Genomic DNA, 27351 nt, shown 5'->3' with positions numbered 1-27351 from the left:
TGGCAGGCAGATTCTCAACCACTGCGCCACCAGGGAAGCCCGCCCCTGTTTTTTTCCGGCTACTTTATTATTTATTCATTTATTTATTTATGAAGCCTCTGTATTTTTAAAAGGTCACTGAACCTGGTGTGGGAGAAGGTAGGACCTGTATTTCTGGCAGCTTGTGGGCTAGATTCCTGCCTGAGGGTCTCCCCAAAACGCAGTTATCAATGTGGGTTAAAAGAGGAAACGAGATACTCTTCAGTGTATTCATGAGCTAGCAAGAAAATAAGGAGACACACAGGCCACAAGCCAAGAGGAGCCTGACACCCAGGGAGACGAGCAGAGTGCCTAAGCTGGATTTTGCTTGGAGCATTTGCTGACCTGGATGAACTTAGGTATTGGTTTTGGGGCCCTATAGCCTCTGGGAGCAGAAGACAAGCTGGTTCAAGCAAGGGCTCCAGAGACCACACTTCAAAGTGAGGGTGACCTAGAAATAAATCCCCTTAAGGTCTATAAGCAAAAGTATCCTTTTTGAACTTTGGCATGGAACAGCCCACACACTGGTGTTCAGTCCGATTTTCCCCTTCCTGGGTCATCCATAGAAACTTAAACCAAACTTCAGCTTAAGTGACACAAACTGCTAGTACCCCAGTGCCTGACAGAAGCAAACAGATCTTTTTGGGAGAAACCCACTTTCACCATAGGCCTCAATGATTTCCACAGATGAAGCTCCAAGTTACATGAGTAGCTCACAGTCGAAAATCACTAAGCACAAGACGCAAGGCACCATGAGGGAGAACCAGCAGAAAGAAAATGGAAAATAACAGTTGGATTGGAGTTTTCATACAGAATGTAAGATGAGTATGCTTAATATGTTTCAAGAAAAAAGAGAACAATTTAAAAATGGAACGAAGTGTAAGCATTTTTTAGAAAGAAATGGACAACATTTAGATTTAAAAAAAAATTAAGTGGTCTAGTTTGGCAGCAGAATAGACAGAACCAAAGCAAGGATTGTAAATAGGCAGAACTGGAGAAATTAATCAGAATGCAGCCCAGAGAAACACAGATGGAAAAATTTAAAAGAGAGGTTAAGAGTCAAGGGGGATAAAATCTAACAGCACTCTTTAGAGTTCTAGAAAGAGAGAAGGGAGAGACTCATAACATGACACAGTGTTTGAACAGATTATGGCTAAGAATATACCAGAACCAATGAAAGAACACGATCCTTCGATTCAAGTAGCCTAGAGACTGTCGGGGGCGCCAAGCGCGGTAGCAGGGAGACCATTGAGATGTCTGTTGCCGTCCTGGGCAGAGCTGACGGTGGCTGGGACCAGGGTTGTTGCAGAAAATAGTTACTAGAGCTGTATGTTTTGGAAGGAAAGACGACAGTACTGATTGTATATGGTGTAAGAGAGAGAGGAGTGAAGTTGAACAGGTGGATGAATGATGAAGGAGGGAGTGGGGGAGAACCAAGTGAAGGAGGGGGAGGATCCAGAGCTGGGTTTGGCCATGTTGAATCTGAGATGCCTAGTAGACAAAGTCAAAACAAATAAGTAGGGACTTCCCTGGTGGTGCAGTGGTTAAGAATCTGCCTGCCAATGCAGGGGACACGGGTTCGAGCCCTGGTCCGGGAAGATCCCACATGCTGCAGAGCAACTAACCCCGTGCACCACAACTACTGAGCCCGTGCTCTAGAGCCCGTGAGCCACAACTACTGAGCCTGTGCGCCACAAGTACTGAAGCCTGCACGCCTAGAGCCCGTGCTCCGCAACCAGAGAAGCCACTGCAATGAGAAGCCCGCCAACCGCAACAAAGAGTAGCCCCTGCTCAATGCAACCAGAGAAAAGCCCGCGTGCAGCGAGGAAGACCCAGTGCAGACAAAAATAAATTAATTAATTAATTTAAAAAAAAAGTAAAACTAATTTCGTTTTTTTTTTTTAATTTTTGGTTGCACCGTGCGGCACGCGGGATCTTAGTTTCCCCGCCAGGCATCGAACCTGTGCCCCCTGCAGTGGAAGCTCAGGGTCCTAACTGCTGGACCGCCAGGGGAATTCCCCATCTAATTTTAATATTTTAATCTCACCTGATCCATCCAGAATCATTTTGACATTGGATCAACATACACATTATCCAATATTTTTTGCGTTAAGTCTTTGAAACCACTGTGTAATTTACACACATAGCATCTCAGTCTGGACTCACTCCATTCAAGTGCTCGGTAGCTTCGTGTCGCTGGGGGCCACCAGATGGGACAGCGCAGGGTGGATGGTAATGAAAGCCACGGCCGGATGAGGTCCCTCAGGCAGGATGTGACCAGAGAAGAGAAGAGACCAAAGGCTGGGGTGATCCAGCGTGTGGAAGTCTGGCCAGGGAGAGGGAGGAAAATGCAGAATGGGCTGTGGCTTGGAGCTTGGAGAAGAAACTTTCGCGGAGGAGGGAGTGGTCCGCCATGGTGAATGCCGCTGACAGTTTCTTTAAGATCAGGACAGGCAGCTGGCATTGGCTTGGGTGAGTCAGGTGGCCAGTTACCCTGATTGGGGAGAACTTGGCACCTCTGAGGGCTGAGAAAGAAGCCAGTGTGACAAACATATATGAGCACAGGTGATGTCCCCGTTTCACACAAGGGCAGGGCCCTGCCAAAGTCACAGGCCACGCTGGGCTTGTCTGACTATAGGCTGGGCTCTCACCACTGGAAACTTGACCTTGACAGTGACTGGGGCACAGAGGAACTGTTTTTATGTTTTTGATTTTTTGTTTTGTTCTGGTTTGGGCTGCACCGCGTGGCTTGTGGAAATTCCATGGCCGAGGACTGAACCTGGGCCATGGCAGTGAAAGCCCAGAATCCTAACCACTAGACCAGCAGGGAACTCTACTGTTTTCTTAGGTAGTTTTTTTTTTTTTTTTAATTTGAGGTAAAATTCACATAACATAAAGGTCACCATTTTAAGCACTTTAAAGTATACAGTTCGGTGGTCTTCCGTCCATTCACAGTGTTGTTCAAGCATCCCCACTATCTAATTGCAGAACATTTCCATCACCCAAAAAAGAAGCCCTGTGCCCATCAGCAGTCATTCCCCAGACCCTCTCTTCCCAGCCCCAGGCCATCTCTAATATGCTCTGTGTCTCTAAGGATTTGCCTGTTCTGGACATTTCAGATAAATGGAATCACACAGTATGCGGCCTTCGTGTCCGGCTTCTTTTCTCTTGGCATAATGTTTTTGAGGTTCACCCCTGTTGTCGTATGTGTCAGGGCTTCATTCCTTTTTTATGAGCCAATAATAACATTCCACTGTATGGATGGACCACAATTTATTTCTCCGTTCATCACCAAGTTTCCACCTTTCGGCTGTGATGAATAATGCATGCATTTGTGTGAACTCTGTTTTCGATTCTGTTGCGGAGCTGCCTGGGCATGAAATTGCTGGGTCATAAGGTATTACGCCTTGTTTCAAAAAAAAAAAGAAAGAAAGAAAGAAAGAAAACAGCTGCGGTTGAATTTCCCTTCGGGTCCCTCATATCATCTCTCCATCTGGCGTTCCTCCCGGTGCCCTGAATCTGATGGTGCTTATTCCCATGTACGTTTTGTCCTTTTACACCCAGGCACACCCCCCTATATTATGTAGCTTTCAGCTTTACCTACATAGTATCACAATCTCTGTGTAACTTAACCAAGTTGATCAATCGCTCTTATTCTTTTTTTTTAAATATTTAAATATTTATTTATTTAATTTATTTGACTGCATTGGGTCTTAGTTGCAGCACGCGGGATCTTCGTTGCGGCATGCGGGGTCTTTCGTTGGAGCACGCGGGTTTCTCTCTAGTTGTGGTGCGCGGGCTCAGTAGTTGCTGCACGGGCCCAGTTGCCCCACGGCATGTAGGATCCCAGTTCCCTGGCCAGGGATCAAACCTGCGTCCCTTGTATTGGAAGATGGATTCTCAACCACTCGACCACCAGGGAAGTCCCCGCTCTTATTCTTTTATTTGGGATACTCCTGGACGTTTCCTTACCTGTCACGGAGATGATAATAGAGTCCACCTCCTCAGAGGGCTGTGCTGAAGATTAAACGTGTTAATATGTAGAAGCTCTTAGAGCCTGGGCCAGAGGCAGGCCTCATGGGGTGTGAGCTATGATGATGATGGTGGAAAGACCACCATTCATGGAGCTCCGCTGTGGGCAAACCTTCTGCTGGTTTCTGGTTTTAATATGATCTTTCCTATGCCATGACCTTGAGCACGTGTGTGTGCCTTTCCCCAGGGCAGGTGTCTGGGAGCAGAATTGCTGGTCTAGGTCCGCATGCCTTACAGCAGCTACCTGACCAGGGGTAGCCCAGCTCCTTTTCTGACGGCCTGTGTCTGTGTCCACCCGTGGCCACGGCACCCGAAGGCTCCCGTCTCCCCAGCCTGGCCGACACACACGAGTCTGCCTAGCTGATGGGAGAACACAGAGCCACCATGTCCATGCAATTCACGTTTCTCCTACACATCCAGGAAAACATCTTTTCACCTGGCCTTTGACTCCTGCAGTTTCACCCACCCTTCCTGGGACCCTCCCCTGTGCTTCTGTTGAGTCCTTTCTGGGGAAATGTCACTGTAAGGCCCAGTCTGGGTGGTCGAGACAGCTCCTAGGACCCATTCTGTGCTTGAGGCCGCGATACCCAGGTTCACTTCTTCATCCGCCAATCTGTGGGGGTCCTCATTTTCCCCAGGAGGAAATTGCCAGTCAGAGAGGGTCAATGCCTTATCCCCAGATCACGCCCCAAGCAGGCGTGTCTGACCCCAGAGACTGGGGAGTGCTTTCTAGAACTGTTACGCTTCACACTGTTCGTGATGCTGGGACCTGGGTGCTGACCGGGCCATGAACTCAGCCCTCTGGATGGGACACTGCTGGCTGCCAGGCTCTGTGCTAACCCAGTGCCTGTTCAGTTTCCTGTGGCCACTGTAACCCACGACCACAAGTTAGGGGCTTAAAGCACACATTGATTCTCTCACAGTTCTGGAGGTCAGAAGTCCACAGTGAGACTCACTGGGCTAAAATCAAGGTGTTGCTAGGTCTTTTCCAGCTTCTAGAGGCTGCCTGCATCCCGTGGCTCATGGCCCCTTCCATCTTTAATCAGCAGGGTAGCATCTTCTCTCTGATCTCTGTATCTGGCCTTGCATCTCTCTAACTCTGATCCTCCTCCTCCTCTCTTCTAAGGACCTTGTGATTACATTTAGGGCTCACCTGGGTAATCCAGGATCATCTCAAGATCCCTGATTTCATCATATCTGCAAAGTCCCCTTTGTTTTTGTTTTTTTGCAGTACGCGGGCCTCTCACCGTTGTGGCCTCTCCCATTGCGGAGCACAGGCTCAGCGGCCATGGCTCACGGGCCCAGCCGCTCCGCGGCATGTGGGATCTTCCCAGACCGGGGCACGAACCCATGTCCCCTGCATCGGCAGGCGGACTCTCAACCACTGCGCCACCAGGGAAGCCCATATCTGCAAAGTCCCCTTTGAATGTAAGGGAACACATTCACAGGGTCTGGACATTAGGATGTGGACCTGTCGGGGGGGGCATTATTCAGCCCACCACAGTGTTTGACAGGCTTCCTCTCCTCTGAAGAGGGGAGTAGGGTTCCCATTTTATGAAGGACATTATGGAGGCTCAGAGAGGGAAGGGCGCTTGCCAGAGGCCACACAGCCCTGTGGGTCCAGGGCCACACTGGGTGTCTCGTTAGCATGTCAATTTCGTATCTGTTCAGTATCAAACTTGGGTCTCATTCAGCGCCCCACCAGCCATCTTGCCCCAGGTCCCCACAGAACAAATGGTCTCACCACTTGCCAGGTCCCTCAGGTCAGAAACTTGAGGGTCACCTTGTCCCCTCTTCTGTCTCCACCACCTCATAGTAAAAATGTATCAGAACAGAGCCACTTCTCACCTGCATGGCTGCAGCGGGGTCTGAGGCACTGTCGTCTCCTGTCATCTCCTGCCTGGACTTTTGCTGTCACCTCCCCCCCCGACCCCGCCCCGGCCTCCCACAGTCTCTTCTCCACACAGCAGCAGAGGGACCTTTTAAAAACATAAGTCAGGGCTTCCTTGGTGGCGCAGTGGTTGGGAGAGGCCCGCGTACTGCAAAAAAAAAAAAAAAAGCAAGTCAGATCTGGGGACAGTGGTCCATAGTAGTACCTATTTTCTCGGTTTGTTGTGGAGATAAAATGAATGAGCCAGTGCCTGTACCAGGGCCGAGCAGATCGGAAGGGCCCTGGGTGGTAGCTTTTACTGCTGTCGCCTTAGTATCATAGCTTCCCTGCTTGTCACCTGCAGTGGCTCCATCTCCCGCTGGGTAAAAGCATAGTCCTCACCGTGGCCTGCAAGGCCCCACACGGTATGGCTCTCAGCCCCTGCTCTGTCCTGTCTCCAGCCACACAAGACTCCTCCAAGCTCCTTCCACACACAGGCCTGCCTGCGTCGAGGCCTCCACAGGCTCTTCTGTCTGCTGGGAACATTCTGTGCAGAGTTTTAGTCGTTTCTCTCAGTTTTCTGTTTACCTGGTGCCTTGTTAGTGAGGCCTTCATCCAAAATAGCGTCCCCAGGGACTTCCCTGGTGGTGCAGTGGTTAAGAATCCGCCTGCCAATGCAAGGGACACGGGTTCGAGCCCTGGTCCGGGAAGATCCCACATGCCACGGAGCAACTAAGCCCGTGCGCCACAACTACTGAAGCCCGCACGCCTAGAGCCCGTGCTCCGCAACAAGAGAAGCCACCGCAATGAGAAGCCCGTGCACCGCAACGAAGAGTAGCCCCCGCGCCACAACTAAAGAAAGCCCGCGTGCAGCAATGAAGACCCAACGCAGCCAAAAAATTAATTAATTAAAATAAAAAATTAAAAAAACAAAAACAAAACCCCAAAATAGCATCCCCAGAGTGCCTGCCCTAGTTTGCTCTGTAGCACTGAACCTGGACAGTATCTGTTGTAGGATGCTGGCTGCCCTGGTGAGAATGTACGCTCTGTGAGGACACACTGTTTTTGGTTTTTTTTTTTAAGAAAGAACAACTTTATCTGATACTCTGTGGATTATTTATTTATTTTGGCTGCATCAAGTCTTAGTTGCAGTATGCGGGATCTTTCGTCGCAGTGCGCGGACTCTTCGTTGCGGCGCAAGGGCTTCTCTCTAGTTGTGGCACGTGGGTTCCAGAGCACGTGGGCTCAGTAGTTGCACCGTGCAGGCTTAGTTGCCCTGCAGCCTGTGGGATCTTAGTTCCCCGAGCAGGAATCGAACCCGTGTACCCTGCATTGGAAGGCGGATTCTTAACCACTGGACAACCAGGGAAGTCCCTGTGAGGACACACTTTGGACCAGTTTGTCCACCACTCTGTCCACAGAGCCGACAGCAGTGCCTGGTTCCCAGTAGGTGCTCAATAAGTGGATGGTAACTGAATGAAGGTGCAGAGCCACGCTTGGCATTTTGCTCGGCCCTGCCCATGACCCCATGAGGTTACTGGGATGCAACCCATTTTGCAGATGAAGAAACTGAGGCCCGATGGGCAGTGAGGGCAGCACCAGATGGGTTCCTGGGTCTGCCGGGCTTTTTCCGCCTCTTGTTGGACACCCTTCCTGGGAGGAGCGAGAGAGGAGGGGGGAGGTGTGCAGGGCCGTGGTCACGCTGACCCCCCACTCCCACCCCACATTGTGTCCCGGCAGGGACAGCATGGACAGTGTGAAGCAGAGTGCAGCCCTGTGCCTGCTGCGGCTCTACAAGGCCTCACCCGACCTGGTGCCCATGGGCGAGTGGACGGCCCGCGTGGTGCACCTGCTCAATGACCAGCACATGGTGAGACCCCTGCCTGGTGCCCAGGGACCCTGGACCCAAGACCCACCGCCCTTGGCAGCCACCTGATGCCTGGGGCCCCCCACCTCTGCCCTGATTCCCACCTGGATGCCTGGGGACCCCTCCTCTGCCCTGATTCTTACCTGAATGCCCAGGGCCCCCCACTTCTGTCACTGACACCCACCTGGATGCCCGGGGTTCCTGTCCAGTGTCCCCAACACCCGTCACTCACCCAGCCCCTCAGAAAAATCCCAGCCTCTGTTTCCGACACCCAGAGATTCCCCCATCGGCTGCCCAACCAGCACGGAGACACTGACATCTGTCGCCACCCACAGTGCTCCAGTCCCTCATGGTCCCCAAGCCGTGAAACAGCCACCACGACACCTGTACAAACCCAAGCGCACCCCTCAGGCCACCCCAGCCCCAAGTACTCCTGCGCCTCTCCTCTCAGAACCACAGCCTGGACACTTGTCCCCAGTCTGACCCTCCTCCGAGGGCCCTGACCTGCCACTCGTCTGCCCCTACAGGGCGTGGTCACAGCCGCTGTCAGCCTCATCACTTGTCTCTGCAAGAAGAACCCGGATGACTTCAAGACATGCATCTCCCTGGCTGTGTCTCGCCTGAGCCGGGTGGGTGTGGTATCAGCGCCAGCTGCAGCGTCCCTGTCCCCTGGGCACCTCTCTGGTCCTCACTTTCCCAGAGAGACCATCTAGCTCAGTGGTTAAGGACTCAGGGTCAGAGCTGGGTTCATCCCAGCTCCGTCACTTCCTGGCTGTGTGGCCCTAGGCAAGTGGCTTCACCCCTCTGGGCCTCGTTTGCCTCATGTGTTCAAAGGGGATTATTCCAGTGCCTGCCTCACAGCATAGCTGCTGTGAATTAATCTGTATAAAGAGCACAGGGCCGGGCATACGATGAGCTCCCAGGAAGTGAGGTTGCTCTCCTGTCTGTCTCCCTCTCGTCCCCCTCTCTTTCTTCTTCCTGCTTCTCCTGCTTTTCCTTCCCTCTTCTGCTCCTCTCACCACCTTCGCCCCTGTCCTGGGAACATGGCCTGAGGCCTCCTGTGGGCCCATCTCTGTGCAGGCTGACACTTGGGGACACGGATGAGTCAGACCCGAGCCTGCCCTCAAGGAGCTCCCTGTCCTGTTGAGGGGAGGGATGTACGGCAGGGCCAACTCAGGCACAGATTATCATAAAAGGGGCGGTGTGTGCAGTCGTGGAGGTAGCAAGGACGTTGCAGGCCCCCCAAAGGAGGCACTTCACCCAGCCTAGAAGTCTGGGAAGGCTTCCTGGTGGAGGTGATCCTTGCCTGAGTTGAGACTTGGAATAAATATAAATGTTTCCTGAGGAGGTCGAGAGAGGCCTGTGTTCTCCACCAAAGAGAACAACACACCAGCTTACTCATTCGTATTTTCATTCATTCACCACACATCCGAATTCTCTCGTGGGCCAGGCTTGGTGGGGGAGACACAGACAGTAACAGCGGGGGCGGGGCACCTGCTGTCATGGAGGCGGCTCAGAGCAGGATGGGGCTTGCTTCCTGGAGAGGGGTTTTCAAGGTGGCGTAGGAGTTTGTCGTGAGGAAAAAAAGTTGCTAATTCCCCCACCTCTTCCCTGATCCCTTCTCGTGTCTGACCTTGTAGTAGGCCCGGGGACCCAAGAATGGGTCAGACCCAGTTCCTGCCCCTGTGTATCTTCGGGTGTTGGGGGAGGGCCACAAGGAAGCACTCTCCAGGGAGCCGTGGGGTCCAGGTTCTAGTGAAGGCAGCCCAGGGCATTGTGAGGCGCAGAGTGGGAGTCCCCTTCACAGAAGGGGATCGGGTTGGCCGAGATTTCCTGCCCACCCAACGCCAGCTTTTCTTGGAAAAGCCGACCAGTCCCAGATCCAGCCAGTCACTCGCTGTGTGCCCGAGGCTTCCTCACCACCCTCCCTGAGCTTCAGGTTTCTGCACCATAAACCTGTCAGGCCACAGCCACCCCTCCCCGTGCCCCCACCCATGCCTCGCCCCCCTCCTCTGCCCCCAGATCGTCTCCTCGGCCTCTACCGACCTCCAGGACTACACCTACTACTTCGTCCCGGCGCCCTGGCTCTCGGTGAAGCTCCTGCGGCTGCTGCAGTGCTACCCCCCGCCAGGTACTGCCGAGCGCACCCGGGCTGGGGTCTGGGGCCTCCAACCCCATGGCTGGGCAGCGGGGCCGGGTGCTGGGGGTCTGTGTCAGGAGTCCTCTGAGGCTGGGCTGGTGCCTCTAGCCCCTGTTCCGAGGCTGCAGTGGGGGCAGCGCTGAGCCCAGGGCCCACGCTGGGAGGCCCCGGATGAGAATGTTGTATGAGGCTGTTGGAGACGGCTTGGGGGAGGATGGGCAGCAGAGAGCAGGGCATCCTCCCGGCTCAGCACAGACAATGGGACAAATCGCTTGTTTGTTGACTCCCCTGCTGTGGGCCTGGGTCCCTGCAAAACCAGACTCACGCTCCAGCCCTGAATGCTCCAGCCCTGGCATGTCGGGGCTGTCATCGCATCTGTTACAGATGAGGAAACCAGGGCTTGGAGAGGGGAGGGCCTTGTCCAAGGTCACCCAGCAGGTCAAGGGGCAATTCCAGGCCATGCAGTGGGAGTTAGCATAGCTCTGCTAGGGGTTTTCATGCCCTCGTTGCTCATGGTCATGACCACTGGTGTGGACGGAGGGTACTGCAGTGAGCTGGTACTGCACCGGGGTGTCCAGGTGCCCCCAGCAGAGCTGGCGAGGGGCAGCTGTCCCTGAAATAGACACACCGGGCAACTGAGGCTTGGAGAGAAGACATTGCCTTTCCAGGGCAGCGAAGGAAGAGCAGAGCCTGACTCCTGAATCTCTGCTCTAAACCCTTTCCCTCTACCACGTGGGCCGTGGCTCCCCCGGGCTTCTGTATCCTCGGCTGTCCGACCTCACAGAGCAGTTTTGAGGGACCCTGTGCTGAGGTGCTCAGCACACAGTAGGCGCTTGATAGACCAGTGCCCTTCGATTCAACCAGGGTGCTAAGCACCTGCTGGGGGCCAGGGAGCTGGTGTGTAGCCCCAAATCTTCACAGCCAGCTGGGTGCGAGCGTGCGCGTGCGTGCACACACGCACACACTGTAATGGAGTGTATGATGTAGGTGACACCCAAGGCCACTCCCAGCGAGTGAAAGCCAGGGATGAATTTTGTCATGAGGCCCTGGGGAAGCCTCGTCCCCACTCTGGGCCTCTTTTCTCATTCTGTAAGGAAGGGCATAGCTAGAACCTAAGCCCTCTTGCATCTAGAAGCCCCGCCTCATAATTTTGGGGTGTGCCCTGGGCAGGTACCTCACCAACTCTGATCCCCTGCCCTGTGAGAATTGCAGCCATTCCCCCACCCCACCCCCACCCAGTGCTGGGCAGGGAGGGGCTGCTCCAATTTGTTTCCAAGTAATTTATTTTTTATTCAGTTGCACCAGGTCTTAGTTGTAGCAGGCAGGCTCCTTAGTGGCAGCACGTGGGCTCCCTAGTTGCAGCAGGCGGGCTTCTTAGTTGCAGCTAGTGGGCTCCTTAGGTGTGGCATGCAAACTCTTAGTTGTGGCATGCATGTGGGATCCCTGACCAGGGATCGAACCCGGGCCCCCTGCATTGGGAGCGCAGAGTCCTATCCACTGTGCCACCAGGGAAGTCCCATAAGTCTCTTTTAATCTCGAAGAATTCCCCCTTCATTCCATGACACTGGCCTTCACTGCAACCTTTGGTTAAGAAAAATTTTGGACATAAGGATAACTTGGGAGAACAGTAAAATGACCACACCCAGATGCCCCTGACCCAGACTCAGCGGAGCTTTACCACTTTGCTGGATTTGCTCCCTTGTTCCCTCACTGTCTCGGACATCCAGTTGCTGAATTACTTGAAAGTAAGTGGCAGGGACTTCCCTGGTGGCTCATTGGTTGAGAATCCTCCTGCCAAAGCAGGGGACACGGGTTCGAGCCCTGGTCTGGGAAGATCCCACAGGCCGCGGAGCAACTAGGCCGGTGCGCCACAACTACTGAGCCTGTGCTCTAGAGCCAGCGAGCCACACTACTGAGCCCACATGCCACAACTACTGAAGCCCGTGTGCCTAGAGCCCGTGCTCCACAACAAGAGAAGCCACCACAATGAGAAGCCTGTCACTGCAGTGAAGAGTAGCCCCCGCTCACCACAACTAGAGAAAGCCCATGTGCACCAACAAAGACCCAACACAGCCAAAAATAAATAAATAAATTTATTTTTTAAAAAAAAGTGGCGGAAAAAAAAAAGTGGCAGACATCATAACACTCCCCCTCACCCCAAAATATTTCCGCAAGCGTTTCTTAGAATCAAGAACGCTACAAAACCGCAATGCTCTCATCACGCCTACGCAGATTTGGAATAGCCTTGGGGTCATCAGCTACCCAGGCAGCAAACTGCCCTAATTGTCCGTAGCATTATTTTTATGGCTTAAAAAATACAGCCTAGGACCACAAATTAACTGATTACGTCTTTGTCATTCTTTTTTTCCATCTGGGATAGCCCCACCCCCACTCCCAGTTTTTGAAGAAATGGGGAGGTTTGGGGTTGTGGTGTGTCCCATGTTTTGGATTGGGCCGATCGCTGCCTGTGTCCTTTAGCTGGTTCTCTATCTTGTGAATTTCCCGATAGATTTGGGTACAACATTCTTTGCTAGAACACTTGACAGTTGTTCTGTCCACTTGGTGTTGCCTCACAGGTGAGGGAATGGCAGTTCCCGGGGTTTGTGTGAGCTCCTAGATGGCACCTGTCTCAGGCGCTCAGACCCCTTCTTGGGAAGAGCCGGGTTTGGGCGTGTCTCTGGGGAAGGTTCCCGCAGCTTGCTTTGTTCTGTGAGACTCCTAAAGTGCATGAGTGCTGCGGAAGGGGAAACAGGGGCTCCCAAGGGTGGAGCCTCTGGCCCAGCAGAGTTAGAACGGAGCAGGACGAGAGCTCAGGTCTGGAGTCATGTCCTCTGTCAGCCTCCCCTGGTCACCTGGGGACCCAGGAAGGACTTGGGGGAGTAGGGGCCCCAGCCTGAAGCTGCAGGGCCCACACTCTTCCTCTGGAGGATGGGAGCCATGGCGTGGCCCCTGCCCCTGGCATGCGGGCCGGGCCGGCAGAGAGCTCAGCCCAGGGCGTGCCCTCTGGTTCCCCAGAGGACGCGGCCGTGAAGGGGCGGCTGGTGGAGTGTCTGGAGACCGTGCTCAACAAGGCCCAGGAGCCGCCCAAGTCCAAGAAGGTCCAGCACTCCAACGCCAAGAATGCCATCCTCTTTGAGACCATCAGCCTCATCATCCACTACGACAGGTGCCTGCCTGCTGGGGGCGGGAGCCTGGCCTGGGAAGGGAGGGCTGAGGGCCGGGAATGTGCCTGCTAGCTAGGAGGGTGATGGGGGTGTGAAACGCTGCCCTGCCAGATTGGCACCGGGCCCCTCTTGAGGGGCAGAATTCCCGAATATCTGTATTTGGGCTGGATGCCCAGGTGTCTGGGTCCCCAGGGGACCCAGGGCAGGAGTTAAGAGCTGAATCAGCTGAGGCCCAGTCCTCCATCTCCTCATGTCATCTTGGGTGTCTTCCCTGCCCCCACCCCGGTCTCTTCCTCTTTTGCCGGCAGTGAGCCCAACCTCCTGGTCCGGGCCTGTAACCAGCTAGGCCAGTTCCTGCAGCACCGGGAGACCAACCTGCGCTACCTGGCCCTGGAGAGCATGTGCACACTGGCCAGCTCCGAGTTCTCCCACGAGGCGGTCAAGACCCACATTGACACCGTCATCAACGCCCTCAAGGTGTGACCTTTGGGAGCCTGCCCCGGGCCACACTGACCTGGCCTGTGTCTCCTCTGCTCCCTCAGAGAGGCTCTGGGGGTCAGAGGCCCTGGGGTGGCCGACCCATGCCAGGAGGGAGCCTAGAACACACCCTACCTGCTCTCCTCCCTCAGACGGAGCGGGACGTCAGCGTGCGACAGCGGGCGGCCGACCTCCTCTATGCCATGTGCGACCGGAGCAATGCCAAGCAGATTGTGTCAGAGATGCTGCGGTACCTGGAGACGGCCGACTACGCCATCCGCGAAGAGATCGTGAGTCCTGGCAGGGGCAGGACGCCCAGACTCCTGGGTCTCCAGATCGGGATGCGCTGAGCCCAGATGGGGTGAGTGCACACCCCACCTCCCCGCCATGGGCACACTCGCACACCCGACCTCCCTCCTGGCTGGCAGGTCCTAAAGGTGGCCATCCTGGCTGAGAAGTACGCCGTGGACTACAGCTGGTACGTGGACACCATCCTCAACCTCATCCGCATCGCGGGCGACTACGTGAGCGAGGAGGTGTGGTACCGCGTGCTACAGATCGTCACCAACCGTGACGACGTCCAGGGCTACGCTGCCAAGACCGTCTTCGAGGTCAGCACCCCCGTCTCACCCCCACAAAGGGGCCACAAGGCAGAGCAAGGACAGCTGGGGCGGTGGGCCAGGTGGCCTGGGCCTCCATCCTGCTTCCTCCTCCTCAGAGGGGCCTTGGCCTCCTGGGGCCTTCCAGGGACACAGGGCCCGGGCCTCCACGGGCTCATATATATGAGGGTCAGCAGGGCGTGGGGTGCCACCAGGCCCCAGGTCCCGGCAGTTTCTCACTCCCTCTGCCCCAGAAAAGAGGGCCCATTCTGCCCCGTTTTACTCCCTGTTGTGAGCTCCGGCCAGTCACTGAACTGCTCTGTGCCTCACTTTCCCCATCTATAAACCCACCCACAGCAGAGTCAGGAGGCTTCCGCAGTTAATAGGAGTCGAGGGCTCAGCGCCGCGCCTGGCACGTGCTGAGCGCTCCTGAGTCAGGATGGTGCCACTCACCGCTGTCCCTGCCCCCCAGGCGCTCCAGGCCCCCGCCTGCCATGAGAACATGGTGAAAGTTGGCGGCTACATCCTTGGGGAGTTTGGGAACCTGATTGCTGGGGACCCTCGCTCCAGGTGAGGGGGTGAACGCACACAAACTCCTGAGGGGTCTGGGGCCCTGGGGTCCGCCTGCGATCCCCGGAAAGGTCCCCCTGAGGGAGGCGGCACCTCTCATGGGGGCTTCTGGGAGAGGGTGGTGGAGCTGGCCACCTGCTGACGCGCACCCCCGGCCCCGCCCCCTGCAGCCCCCCAGTGCAGTTCTCCCTGCTGCACTCCAAGTTCCACCTGTGCAGCGTGGCCACCCGGGCCCTGCTGCTGTCCACCTACATCAAGTTCATCAACCTCTTCCCGGAGACCAAGGCCACCATCCAGGGTGTCCTGCGGGCCGGCTCCCAGCTGCGCAACGCCGACGTGGAGCTGCAGCAGCGCGCCGTCGAGTACCTCACCCTTAGCTCGGTGGCCAGCACGGACGTCCTGGTCAGAGCCCCAGTCCCCACGCGCCCCTCCTCTGCACCTCTGTCCCCTCCTCCTCCCCAGGACGCCTGTCCCTGACCTGCTCCTTCCCCCAACCCCCCTGCCCCGACCCCGCAGGCCACGGTGCTGGAGGAGATGCCACCCTTCCCCGAGCGAGAGTCGTCCATCCTGGCCAAGCTGAAACGCAAGAAAGGGCCAGGGGCCGGCAGTGCCCTGGATGATGGCCGGAGGGAGCCCAGCAGCCACGACATCAATGGGGGTGTGGAGCCCACCCCCAGCACCGTGGTGAGTCCCGTGGGGCTGGGCTGCCGGGGCTGGGCCCAGCCATGCTGTCCTCTCTTTTCACCTGTGCCTGCATTCCCTGCAGTCCACGCCCTCACCCTCCGCCGACCTCCTGGGGCTGCGGGCAGCCCCTCCCCCAGCGGCACCCCCAGCTCCCTCGGGTGCGGGCAACCTCCTGGTGGACGTATTCTCCGACGGCCCGGCCGCCCAGCCTAGCTTGGGGCCCACCCCCGAGGAGGCCTTCCTCAGGTACCGCCCGCCTTGGGCCCAGGGCTGCCCCCTTTCCATCTGCCCCCTCCCAACTCCCCCCTCCCTCCCTGTCCCTGAGCCTCTGTCGCCCTGACTGCCACCTCCCCCGGCCTCCTGCCTCCCTCTGGGCCACTCTGGACTCTCGGCTGACCCTGGCCACCCTGTGTTGTCCTTTCCTGTCATCACGTCTCAGCCTGCTCTTCCTTCTCTCCTTCCCTTCTCCCCACTCCCTCTCTCTTTGCCCTCTTGCTGCCTCTCTGGGATTGGCTGCTGCCACGCCTGTCTTCTCTTGTCTGCTCTGGGATTGGATGGCCCAGCGAGCTGGAGCCGCCTGCCCCTGAGAGCCCCATGGCTTTGCTGGCTGATCCAGCTCCAGCTGCTGAGTAAGGGGTGGCCTCAGGGGGTTGGGGGGCAGACTCCCGTGTCCCCAGGGAGGGTTAGGGGCCTGGGAGCTCTCGTCAAGCTCTCCTGATGAGCTACAAGGAATTGGAAGGGAGTGAAATCAAGGCCGTCTGATACAGGGTAGGGGGGTGCTGACGGTACCTGCCAGGGTCCTATTCCCACTAGAGGCAATTGCCAGTCTGATTCTGGGGCTCTTTGGGGAATCTGGGTATATGGGTTCTGGGCTTCTGTTCCTTCAGGGCTTGCAAGCTCTCACCACTAGCTCTGGGCCTTTACCTCTAGCCCCCCAAGCCCCTTCCCATCTCTCTCCTTTCCCACCTGCAGCCCAGGTCCTGAGGATATTGGCCCGCCCATCCCGGAAGCCGATGAGCTGCTGAATAAGTGAGTCGTGGGTGAGGTTGGGGAGGGCAGTGGGGACAAGTGGGAAGCACAGAGCAGGAGCCAGGCGAGCACCCGTCATCTTGAGCTCCCACCGCCCCCACCCAGGTTCGTGTGCAGGAACAACGGGGTCCTGTTTGAGAACCAGCTGCTGCAGATTGGAGTCAAGTCAGAGTTCCGGCAGAACTTGGGTGAGTCCAGGGGGCGATGGGGTGAAGTTTCAGGGAGACCTTGGCTTCGGGAGGGCATGGAAGGAACTCAGATGGAGCCCTACCTCTCCTCACCCCCCACAGGGCGCATGTATCTCTTCTATGGCAACAAGACTTCAGTGCAGTTCCAGAACTTCTCTCCCACCGTGGTCCACCCTGGAGACCTCCAGACTCATATCCTGTCGGCCTGGCCCAGCCCCGCCCCTCCAGGTCCACCTTCCTGGCAGCTGGGAAGGAGATGGACCCAGGTCCAGACCCCCGTTGGGCCCTCTTACTTGAAAGCCTGAGCCCGTGGTACTTCTCTGAGATTTAGTGTCATCTGTAAGATGGGGTGGGCCTCTTTTAACAGGACAGGAGATGGTAGTGACATGATGTGATAGGGATGCAGGAGGTGTTACTTCCGGAATCACAGCTGCTCTGGGCCTCAGTTGGTCCCTGTGAAGCCCCTCCCGTGTCCTGACCTCGTCTTCCATCAGGCTCGACACCCGATTCCAGTGCCTCCTGCCCTCGAAAGCCAGGCCTGGGGGTCTTGTTGCCAACCACGGCCTTCTCCTGTGTGTCCTGGGCCAGTCACTTGGCCTCTCTGAGCCTTGCTATCCCTTCTGTGAAGTGTAGATCCTCCTCCTCCTCTTCACAGGCTTGTTTTGAATATCAGTGTGGTTCAAAGACCCTGGAAGGGTGGCTGGCATAAAGGAACTGCTTGAGCAGTGTCGTCAGTCCCCTGTCCCCCTTCTCTGGGCCTCAGTTTGCACAACTTGGAAATTAGAGTGGTTAGACCCTGAAACTGAGGACCTTTTCAGTTCTTTGGTTCATTCAGCATTTCCAGAGGCCTTCTGTAGGCTCAGCTCTGTGCTGGGCAGGGCCCGGGGGAGAGAGACATAAGACCCCATCCTTGCCAGTGGGTTGCTGACACAAAGGCCACCATTTTGGTGAACCTACCGTGTGCCACACACACTGACAAGTACTTGTGCTGGATGATTTCATTGACTGCTGAGGACACTACGTCCATTTCGCAGATGAGGCTAAGAGAGGTTAAGTGACTTGCCCATAGTAACCGAGGTGCTAAGAGCTGGGATTCAAACCCAGGTCAGCCTTCAGAGCCATGGTGTGACCTGTACCGTAATGGAGGTGGCTGAGCCCACTATGGAAGGCCAGAGGAGGCACCTAGGTCAGAGGTTTGGCTTAGGAAGGACTTTGGAGCTAGGCCTTGTACGATGAGCCCTGGACGGCAGCGCCAAGACCCTGAAGGGACGGCAGGCTGGGGCTTCCAGGAAAGTTCTGAACCATCAGGTGGATGGTCAAGTCCCTTCCCCATCACCACCACCCCGCCCCCCGGGCCGCTCCTGTTTCTGGCTTCCTTGACCACGGGCGGGCACAGCTGGCCGTGCAGACCAAGCGGGTGGCCTCGCAGGTGGACGGTGGGGCACAGGTACAGCAGGTGCTCAACATCGAGTGTCTGCGGGACTTCCTGACGCCCCCGCTCCTGTCCGTGCGCTTCCGGTGAGTCAGGAGGCGGGGCGCTGCCGGGTGGGCGGGGGTTCCGGGGCGAGGGTGTGGTCTGACCGAGCCCTCCCTCCTCTCCCGCCAGGTACGGGGGCGCCCCCCAATCCCTCACCCTGAAGCTCCCGGTGACCATCAACAAGTTCTTCCAGCCGACGGAGATGGCGGCCCAGGACTTCTTCCAGCGTTGGAAGCAGCTGAGCCTGTGAGCCGCGGGGGGGACGGAGCCAAAGCCGCCCTCAGGGTGGGCGGGGCTGGGGCTTCCAGATCCCTGACTTGAACCTTTCCCGGCCCCTAGGCCCCAACAGGAGGCGCAGAAAATTTTCAAAGCCAACCACCCCATGGATGCGGAGGTCACTAAGGCCAAGGTGAGACAGGCTAGACAGGAGAAGCACCGGGGCTAGTTTCCCAGCCCTGCCTCTCTCTCCAACTCTGGGATTTGGGGAGCAGTGGCTGCTCTACTTCTGAGCCTCTGTTTTCCCATGTGTAAAGTGGGGCCAATTTCCACTCCAAAGGGTTTGGGGGAACTGGTGTGCCACTGTCTGGGAGCTAACAGAGATCGGGCACCCTCTGACGGCTCCCCCCCTTCCTCCTCAGCTCCTGGGGTTTGGCTCTGCTCTCCTGGACAATGTGGACCCCAACCCAGAGAACTTCGTGGGGGCTGGAATCATCCAGACGAAAGCCCTGCAGGTGGGCTGTCTGCTCCGGCTGGAGCCCAATGCCCAGGCTCAGGTGAGTGGTGCTCTGCGAGGCTCCCCGCTTCGTGTGCATTCTCTGCACCTAGCCCCCTCCTGCCTCACTATGTTCTTTGAATCACATGCCTCTGCTCTGTGGCCCTGTCTCCTCCCTCTCCTGCCTCCCTCCTGTCTCTCCATCCTCTGGTCTTCCTCTCCCTTTCCCTCCCTGACTTTCATCTCTCCATATCCCTTCCACCCTTTGTGGCCTCTTTTTTATCTTTCATCCTTTACCTCTGTCTTCCCTGGCCCTTCTATCACCTTTCTGATCCCTTGATCCTTTTTCTCTTCTCTCATCATTTATCTGCCCTGTATCCTCCTCCCCCCCCAACCCCCCACCCCGGGCTCTCCATCCTCTCTGCCTCCTCCCTGAGTCCCCCCGTCCCCCCAGATGTACCGGCTGACCCTGCGCACCAGTAAGGAGCCCGTCTCCCGTCACCTCTGTGAGCTGCTGGCCCAGCAGTTCTGAGCCCTGGACTGTGCCCCCGGGGATGTGGCCGGCACTGGGCAGCCACCAGGACTGAGGCAGCCGTGGTGGATGGGGCAGCGAGGGGACCTCCGCTGGTGACAGGGAAGACCCCGGGGTCGGGGGGTGCCTAGGACCTTCCTCCAGCCTTTTGTATTTTTATTTTTGTTCATCTGCTGCTGTTTACATTCTGGGGGGTAAGGGGGAGCCCCCTTCCTCCCTTTCCCCCCCGAAGCACAGAGGGGAGAGGGGCCAGGGAAGTGGGAATGTCCTCCCCTCCCACCCCACCCTGTCGTAGCCCCTCCTGCCCCCTCCCTGTCCAGGGGCTGTGTATTATTGTGAGCGAATAAACAGAGAGACGCTAACAGCCCCACGTCCTTGTCTGTGTCTGGCGCTCACGCCCAGCGGTCAGAGGAGTGGGGTGAGGGCATGCAGAGTGTGGGTAGCTAGGCCCCGCAGCCCATGCGTGGGGCTCTGAGCAGACAGCAGCAGCAGCAACCGCCGTGGCCCCAGCTGCAGGGCCACCAGTCGCCATCCTGTGCCTGGCTCCTCAGCCCCCGACACCAGGTAGCAGGCTCTCGGTACCTGCGCCCGATGGACCACCTCCTCCGCCTTCTCCTCTGGCTGCCCCGCCTCTGAAGGAAGGACAGGGAGGGCCGAGGTGACCAGTGGGGCCTGGACAACTAGGATGCCAACCTGCGGGGGCCACCCCTATCCTGGGCCTAAGTTTGACTCCTGACAGAGGAGAGCCTTACAGGTCCAGCCAGCTGTCAGGACCTGAGAAGATCACGGACTTTCTCCCCCTCTTCCCACCCAGACTCAGTCCCCCACTTTCGTGCGTACACTGCGTGTGCAGCCCTAGGTAATCTGCTTAGCAATACAGATCATAAACACGCAGGAGATGTTTCCCAGGTGCCGGGCGCTGGGCTCCAGGGAAGACCTCCGTAACCCTTCTGAGGACCCTGCCCCACTTACAGGTGGGAAGCAGGTTGGGCGGTGGAGTCGCATAGCTCGGAAGGGACAGTCGTCTGCCCCTTCCAGGTGGAGCTTTTTACCATGTTGTTACACTCATCAGGGTCTTCGCTGGGGTGGTAGTGTCACTCTAGGTCCGCAGCCCATGCGTGGGGCTCTGAGCAGACAGCAGCAGCAGCAACCGCCGCGGCCCCAACTGCAGGGCCACCAGTCGCCATCCTGTGCCTGGCTCCTCAGCCCCCTTTGTCTCTCTGAGCCTCACAGGTCATATGTGACAACTTTTCCTTCCGGACCTGGGCTCCGTGGAATCTACCACCCCTACTCCACCCAAGACTATCGGCAAAGCGTGTACTTGCAGCACTAGAGCAGGAGTGTGTGGATGTGGGAGCCAGGCTTGCCTGGCTGAATCGTGGCTCTGCTGCTTATTAGCTGAGCCTGTTTCCTCATCCATAATATGGGAATGATGACGTAACAGGAGATAGCCCTCACCTATGAGGATGAAGTGAGTCAGTACACAGAAAAGCACTTGGCAGGACATGAGGCCTCAGTGTTAGCTATTAGGATTAGCCAGGAGGTCCTGAAACCTACCGATTGGGATCTCCCTGCCCCTCTCTTGCCTTCCTGTCAGTGTGCACTGCCCAGTCCTCACAGACAGCCACGCCCACTTCGCAGCTGGCTTCTCCTACCAGTTTCCCCACCATCAGCTTGTGAGAGCTGGGACTCAAGTGTCCCAGCCTGTGCAAAGGGGCCGCTGTGCCCGCCGCTGACCTGGTGGAAAGTGCGTGGCGGTGACCAGGGTGTAGAAGGAGCGGAAGAGGCGCCGACGCTGCTCAGAAGACGGTTCTGAAGGGGGAAGAGGGACAGGGTAACAGAGAGCCCCTCCCCAGCCCACGCCCCTCCTGGCCCCGCCCTCCTCTCAGTCACCTTGATCCCCCGAGGGCTCCACCGTGAAGAGGCAACGTTTCAGTTCCAGGTGGAGGAGCAGCAGCCTGTGGGAAAAGAGGTGTCACGGCCAGAAAAGGGGGGATGAGGACCCCCAACCCACTCCCCACCTCCAACCCACTCCCTGGTCTGAGCCCTACCCAAGGATGTCCGTGTGCAGGGGGAAGCCCGCGGGCAGCGCTCGGGATCCCAGCGGCAGGCAGGCCCGCAGCGGGTCCAGCAGTGGCTGCCACCAGCGCTCCAGAAGCTGCAGGGGGCGTGGCCAGCGAGAGAGGCGGGGCCGGTGGGTGAGGTCGGGGGAATACCAAGAGAAGGCGGTTTGGCCAGGGCAGGGGAGGAGAACACAAGGGCAGAGGGCAGAGGGGACCGGGGAAGGGGCGAGGCCTGGAAGGACGCTGTAAGAGGGAAAGAGGGGCCGAGCTGCGGGGACGGTGATTGGAGCACAGCCCGAAGGGGGCGGGGCCTACGAGGGGCGGGGGCGGGACCAAGGGCGAGTCAAGCGTAAAGAGCGCACTCGCGGGTCAGGGTGCTCAGAGAAGGGCCGGGGGTAGCGGGTGAAATAGGAGAAGAGCGGGACGTTGCCCAGATTCACCTGTGCATCCAGCTGGCTGAGGGGAGGGCGCGGCCCGCAGAGCAGACACAGCTCCAAGCCCGGCAGGAGCGTCAGGGTCAGAAGCCGGTGCGGCACCTGAGGCAGCCCGCAGAGTGGGCTGGCCGCAGCTCCTCCCCTTCTCATCGCAAGCCCCGCCTCCTCGAGACAGCCTCCAGGTACCACCCCTTGCGCGCTCCTCCCCGCCCCCACCTTCCCCCTGCCCGGCCCATCCACTCACTCACCGTGGGACTCCCGTGAGGCAGGTACACCGGGTAGTCGCGAGCGGCCTGCGGCGGCAGGGATCCCACCAGCCAGGGGAGCAGCACGGCTTCCGGCATCCCCAGCCGCCACCAGCTCTCTGTTGCTGCCACCACCCGGCCCGACACGACCAGGCTGACGAAGGCCGTGCCCGCAGCCTCGGCGAACCCAGAAAGGGCTTCCTGGGTAAGGGAGGCAGGCCGGCTGCAGGTCAGGAGACCTGAGCAGGGCCGACAGTGACTTCCCAGGTGCGTAAGGAGTGGGAAGAGACGGCCATACAATTCAAAGCTTGCCTGGTGGCCGTGCTCATGTGTCCCATCCTCCCTGGGCCTGAGTTCCTTCACCTTCACATGCAGGTACCATCCCAAGTCACAGTGCGAAATTAAACAGGTAGGGTGATTGCTACATAGCCTGACACGTCCTACAGAAGCTAATACTTGTAACAGCAGCAGCTACGGTTTATCGCGTTGTATTATAGGCCAGGTAGGCGCAATCTACAACCTACTGAAGCTCAGAGAGGTCAAGTCACCTGCCGAGAGTCACAATGCTGGGAGGCAAGTCATGCCAGATGAATCCAGAGCAATATTTAAGGAAGGGGAGATAGAGATCTCCTAGGTAGAAGGAACAGGATGTGCCAGGGCAGGGAAGCTGGGAAGCTGTGGGGATTTGTGAGACTCATGAGGCAGCTGGGAGAGGGTGGACTGTGGAGTTAGTAGAGATTAGGGCGAGCAGGCTGGCGGGCGTCAGATTCCTCAGGTCCTCAACACCAGGCTGAGGGGCTGAGACCTTGTCCTGAGGGTGATGGAAAGCCACGGGCGGGCTGTGACCAGGGGAGGGGCAGGGGCAGCTCTCGGTGTAGAAAGATCCTTCCAGGGTCAAGGCGGGGGTTGGACTAGAAGCCAAAAGGATAGGAAGAGGTTGAGGCAATGGTCCCAGGGTAAGAGGATGGGGACTGAGCCAGGGCCAGAGGGACAGTTTTAAGACTTTACAAGGCATTCCCAATACCTGCAGCAGGGACCCCTCTGGAGGAACCACACAGTCCACACACTGGGTCAGGTCCCCGATGAGCTCTGAGTCCCCAAGGAAGCTGTCGATGAGGCGGTAACTGGCCTAGCAGAGGGAAAATGAAGCCTAGGACCCAGGTGGTACCCAGATCTGCTGCCTCCTCCTCAGAAAACTGGCCCTACTGGGCCTTGCTGAGGGGTGTCAGACAACCAAGCTGCCCCCTGAACCCACTGGGTCAGGCTGCCCCGGGGGCTTCTGGGAACTGTAGTTCCCAAATATCAGTAACCAGGTATCCTAACTTCCCATCCTCACGTCCTGCAGCCTCACCCTCAGCTCCTTCTTCAGTCTCTCTACATTGCGGATATTGGTCAGCTCTTCAAGTCCCACAAGAAGAACCTAGAAGAAACATATAGGAGAGCAGGGGACCTGGATTACTGATTATAAGACAGGAGGGGCTGGGACTCAGACTCCTGTGTCTGCAGGAGGAGGAAACTGGGGATCTGGACTCCTTAGTCCGAGGCAGGAGGGACTGAGTTCTAGGATTCCTGGGTCCTGAGGGAGAGGGATGCTGAGAGTTCAGATTCCTGGGATTGGAAAAGAGGGCTGGGGAGTCTCACCATGGCCCCAAACACCATCTGGAGTAGTCTCTCCAGCCTCAGCTCCGAGGTGCCCTCCTCAGATGACAGAACAATGAGGGTGATGCTGTGAGAAAGGAAGGTGAGAAGGAAGAATGAGTCCAGGCCAAGGAAACAATGCAGGGAGGAGAGTAGGGTCTGCCCTTGATCCTGGATGCCAGCTACATCCATGCCCGAGCACAACCTGCTTTTCATTCAGAGAAACTCAGGGATCAGAAAGGGTAACTGACTTGTCAAAGATCCCACAGCCAGGTAAACAGCTGGCGTTAGAGAGCTGGATGGCCTCAGGGTCGTCTTCAACAGGAGCTATCACCCTGGCCCTGCCCCCAAGCTACCCTTGGAGACCTGTCATGGAAGCTCTTCCACACCACGGTTGTGTCCTCCGTCTTCGCAGAGCTCAGCTGCACCTCGAGATTCTGCCCAAACATATGGACTCCATTGAGGGAGCCGATGACAGAGAATGGGAGCTGGGGAAAGATTGGGGATTTTAGACAGGAGCCCCCAAATCCCGTCTTCTATTGGAACCAATGACTCAGGTACCCAACCCCCTCCTCTCTCTAGATCTCCTGGCCCCTCCTCTTCGGGGAACCAGGATCACTGGTCAATTGCACCCTCGACCCTCCAAACTCAATTCTGAAACTTCCCCAGCCCCTACTCCCTTGAAGACCCAGAGTCCAAGCATCTAAACCCCTTCCATTTCGGAGATCCAGGCGCCCGGGGCCCCACCTGTTGGCGGGCGGGGGCGCCGCCGCGGCTGCTCCTGCAAAACAGAGGGACCCCGCTGGATGCCGCGAGGCACAGCAGATGTACGGTGCCTTCGGTCCCCTCCTCCCCCATTTGGAACCCCCACTTCCCAGTCCCTCCGTGGGGACAGTCAATGCCCGCCTTGGAGCATGCCGGTAGTCACACGAAGTCAGGCTGCGGTCCGAAGCCGACAGAGGGCGAGATGGGGAGCTAACTGGAAGAGGACTGGATTCCCGCCTTCTTCATCCAACTCAAACCCCCATCAACTCCTATTCCAGCACCTCCCCCACGCCCCGTTACGCTCTCTTCCGCCCCAGCCGGAAGTCACAATACCCCTAACAAAGATGACGGCTAATTTTATTTGCGAAGCTTCCTAGTCGCTCCTTGGAGCGGTTCGACTCTATTTAAGAGAATGAAGAGCCCGACTCGAAGGTAGGGACTGCGCCAAGGCGTTGCCTAGTAACCATCACGTAAACTAATACGTTTCACATTCTAAATTGACAAAGAGCCGTGCCACACTCAAAGATGGCGACGGTGCCGAGGCGTTGCCTAGCAACCGCTTTGGCTTAGCTTTCCGTTTTGTAGTGGCAGCACTATGCCATACTCAACGATGGCGACAGTGCCTAGGCGTTGCCTAGCAACCACCATTCAGTCCTCGTTCTCTTCCAAGGCTAGAAACAGCTGTGCCCCTCTCAAAGATGGCCGCATGACGAATCCCGAGCACTTCCTTAGAGCAAAATCTCCCCCCTCACCCTCGAGGATGGTTTGGTCCGGCGAGCGTTGCCTAGTAACCCACAAATGGCATGGTTGTTTTTGCTGTTAGAAAAAGAAAGATGAAATCCTTTATTTTCCAGAATCGGAAAATAATATTATTTGTAATGAATTTATACATGATAGTGTATTGTGCAGAATGTGAAAATACTCCTCCCAAAATCCTTTCCCTAAAATAAAATCTTTACAGTTTAACACAGAATACTCACGTTTTCACAAATATGGTTACTGTGTTAATGTTGTTTTCAAACTTTCTTTTTCTCATGAAACCGTATAAATGCAATTCGTCTTTTTTTTTTTTTTTTTGCGGTACTCGGGCCTCTCACTGTTGTGGCCTCTCCCGTTGCGGAGCACAGGCTCCGGACGCGCAGGCTCAGCGGCCATGGCTCACAGGCCCAGCCGCTCCGCGGCATGTGGGATCTTCCCGGACCGGAGTACGAACCCGTGTCCCCTGCATCGGCAGGCGGACTCTCAACCACTGCGCCACCAGGGAAACCCCACTTCATCTCTTTTGAATGTCCTATTCTAACCTATATTATAGATGTAACAAAATAGATTTAGCCTATCCTATGCTGATATGCGTTAGGTTCTCACCTCTGTGTGTTTAAAGTGATGAAGTAAATCTTCATTAAGTTATCAATTTAGTCAGCTAGATTTTCTCTCTCTTTTTTTTTTAACATCTTTATTGGAGTATAATTGCTTTACAATGTTGTGTTAGTTTCTGCTGTATAACGAAGTGAATCAGCTACATGCATAGCTACATCCCCATATCCCCTCTCTCTTGCGCCTCCCTCCCACCCTCCTTATCCCACCCCTCTAGGTGGTCGCAAAGCACCGAGCTGATCTCCCTGTACTATGCAGCTGCTTCCCACTAGCTATTTTACATTTGGTAGTGTATATATGTCAATGTTACTCTGTCACTTTGTCCCAGCTTACCCTTCCCCCTCCCCGCGACCTCAAATCCATTCTCTACGCCTGTGTCTTTATTCCTGTCCTGCCCTAATGGTTCAACAGAACCATTTAGATTCCATATGTATGTGTTAGCATACCGTATTTGTTTTTCTCTTTCTGACTTCACTCTGTATGACAGTCCATCCACCTCACTAAAAATAACTCAATTTCGTTTCTTTTTATGGCTGAGTAATATTCCATTGTATAAATGTGCCACATCTTCTTTATCCATTCATCTGTCGATGGACACTTAGGTTGCTTACATGTTCTGTCTATTGTAAATAGTGCTGCAATGAACATTGCGGCACATGACTTTTTGAATTATGGTTTTCTAGATCTTTTCTCTTTTGTGAGAACAGTTGCCCTCATTTATCCAAATATATTTACAAAATGTATAGCAATATTAAAAAACATTTGTTTTTTTAATTTATTTTTAAAAATTTATTTATTTATTTTTGGCTGTGTTGGATCTTCGTTGCTGTGCGCGGGCTTTCTCTAGTTGCGGTGAGCGGGGTCTACTCGTTGCAGTGTGCAGGCTTCTCATTGTTGTGGCTTCTCTGTTGCGGAGCACGGGCTCTAGGCACGCAGGCTTCAGTAGTTGTGGCACGTGGGCTCAGTAATTGTGGCTGGCAGGCTCTAGAGCTAAGGCTCAGTAGTTGTGGTGCATGGGCTTAGCTACTCCGCGGCATGTGGCATCTTCCCGAACCAGGAATGGAACCTGTGTCCGCTGCATTGGCAGGCAGATTCTTAACCACTGTGCCACCAGGGAAGCCCACATTTGTTTCTTTTAAACATGTTTTGTCTGCACTCTGGATTTGATTTCTAATAGTTGATAAGAAATATTAAGACATTTACCCTGCACATTAAATTACATTAAACTAGAGGAAAAACTGCATAAAATAACAAATGAACTAAAATATCAATTTCTCCCTGTAGTTCTATGAATTTTTTCTTTAGTCCACTTATATTTATTTTCTACTGATATATTTAGATTTATTTCTATTGTTTTATTTTTATATTTCTTGTTCTGCCTTTTCAACGCTTTTTTCCTCCATTCTTATCTTTTACTGGATTTTTTGTTTGTTTGTTTCCTCAGTTCATTATTTTCTCTTTCTTCTGGTTTCA

The 27351-nt window shown here is 55.9% G+C and overlaps 2 protein-coding genes across 3 annotated transcripts in view; one reads left to right on the top strand and one right to left on the bottom strand.

Moving 5' to 3' along the window:
• AP2A1 (adaptor related protein complex 2 subunit alpha 1) overlaps positions 1-19714 on the top strand; it is a 36109-nt gene extending 16395 nt beyond the window's left edge. Inside the window, exons 5-24 of one of the 2 annotated variants that reach the window (XM_082676391.1) lie at positions 7661-7790; positions 8315-8416; positions 9810-9918; positions 12943-13093; positions 13400-13568; positions 13721-13858; positions 13997-14179; positions 14640-14737; positions 14908-15139; positions 15254-15421; positions 15504-15667; positions 15985-16050; positions 16394-16450; positions 16556-16638; positions 16741-16832; positions 18035-18156; positions 18245-18361; positions 18455-18524; positions 18754-18888; positions 19282-19714. In XM_082676391.1, coding sequence (XP_082532517.1) covers positions 7661-7790; positions 8315-8416; positions 9810-9918; positions 12943-13093; positions 13400-13568; positions 13721-13858; positions 13997-14179; positions 14640-14737; positions 14908-15139; positions 15254-15421; positions 15504-15667; positions 15985-16050; positions 16394-16450; positions 16556-16638; positions 16741-16832; positions 18035-18156; positions 18245-18361; positions 18455-18524; positions 18754-18888; positions 19282-19359 — 2464 coding nt within the window. In that variant the 3' untranslated portion in view covers positions 19360-19714. The remainder of the gene's footprint in view (positions 1-7660; positions 7791-8314; positions 8417-9809; positions 9919-12942; positions 13094-13399; positions 13569-13720; positions 13859-13996; positions 14180-14639; positions 14738-14907; positions 15140-15253; positions 15422-15503; positions 15668-15984; positions 16051-16393; positions 16451-16555; positions 16639-16740; positions 16833-18034; positions 18157-18244; positions 18362-18454; positions 18525-18753; positions 18889-19281) is intronic. The other variant, XM_082676392.1, reaches the window with a different exon arrangement.
• A 50-nt stretch (positions 19715-19764) lies between these two features.
• Positions 19765-24778, bottom strand: FUZ (fuzzy planar cell polarity protein; the record flags this gene model as incomplete). The annotated part of the gene is made up of 11 exons (XM_082676393.1): positions 24487-24778; positions 24106-24227; positions 23743-23827; positions 23453-23521; positions 23126-23230; positions 22105-22302; positions 21863-21958; positions 21411-21517; positions 21253-21317; positions 21097-21171; positions 19765-19991 (listed from the first exon to the last, which is right to left on the bottom strand). The coding sequence occupies exons 1-11, from the start codon at positions 24595-24597 to the stop codon at positions 19765-19767; spliced, it is 1260 nt and encodes a 419-aa protein (XP_082532519.1). The 5' UTR covers positions 24598-24778.
• Positions 24779-27351: the final 2573 nt, after the last annotated feature.

Source organism: Grampus griseus (assembly GCF_964374135.1).
Source record: "Grampus griseus genome assembly, chromosome: 19".
Classification (NCBI taxonomy): domain Eukaryota; kingdom Metazoa; phylum Chordata; class Mammalia; order Artiodactyla; family Delphinidae; genus Grampus; species Grampus griseus.
Note: the sequence above shows the minus strand (reverse complement) of the source record. Positions and strands in the feature narration are given on the sequence as shown.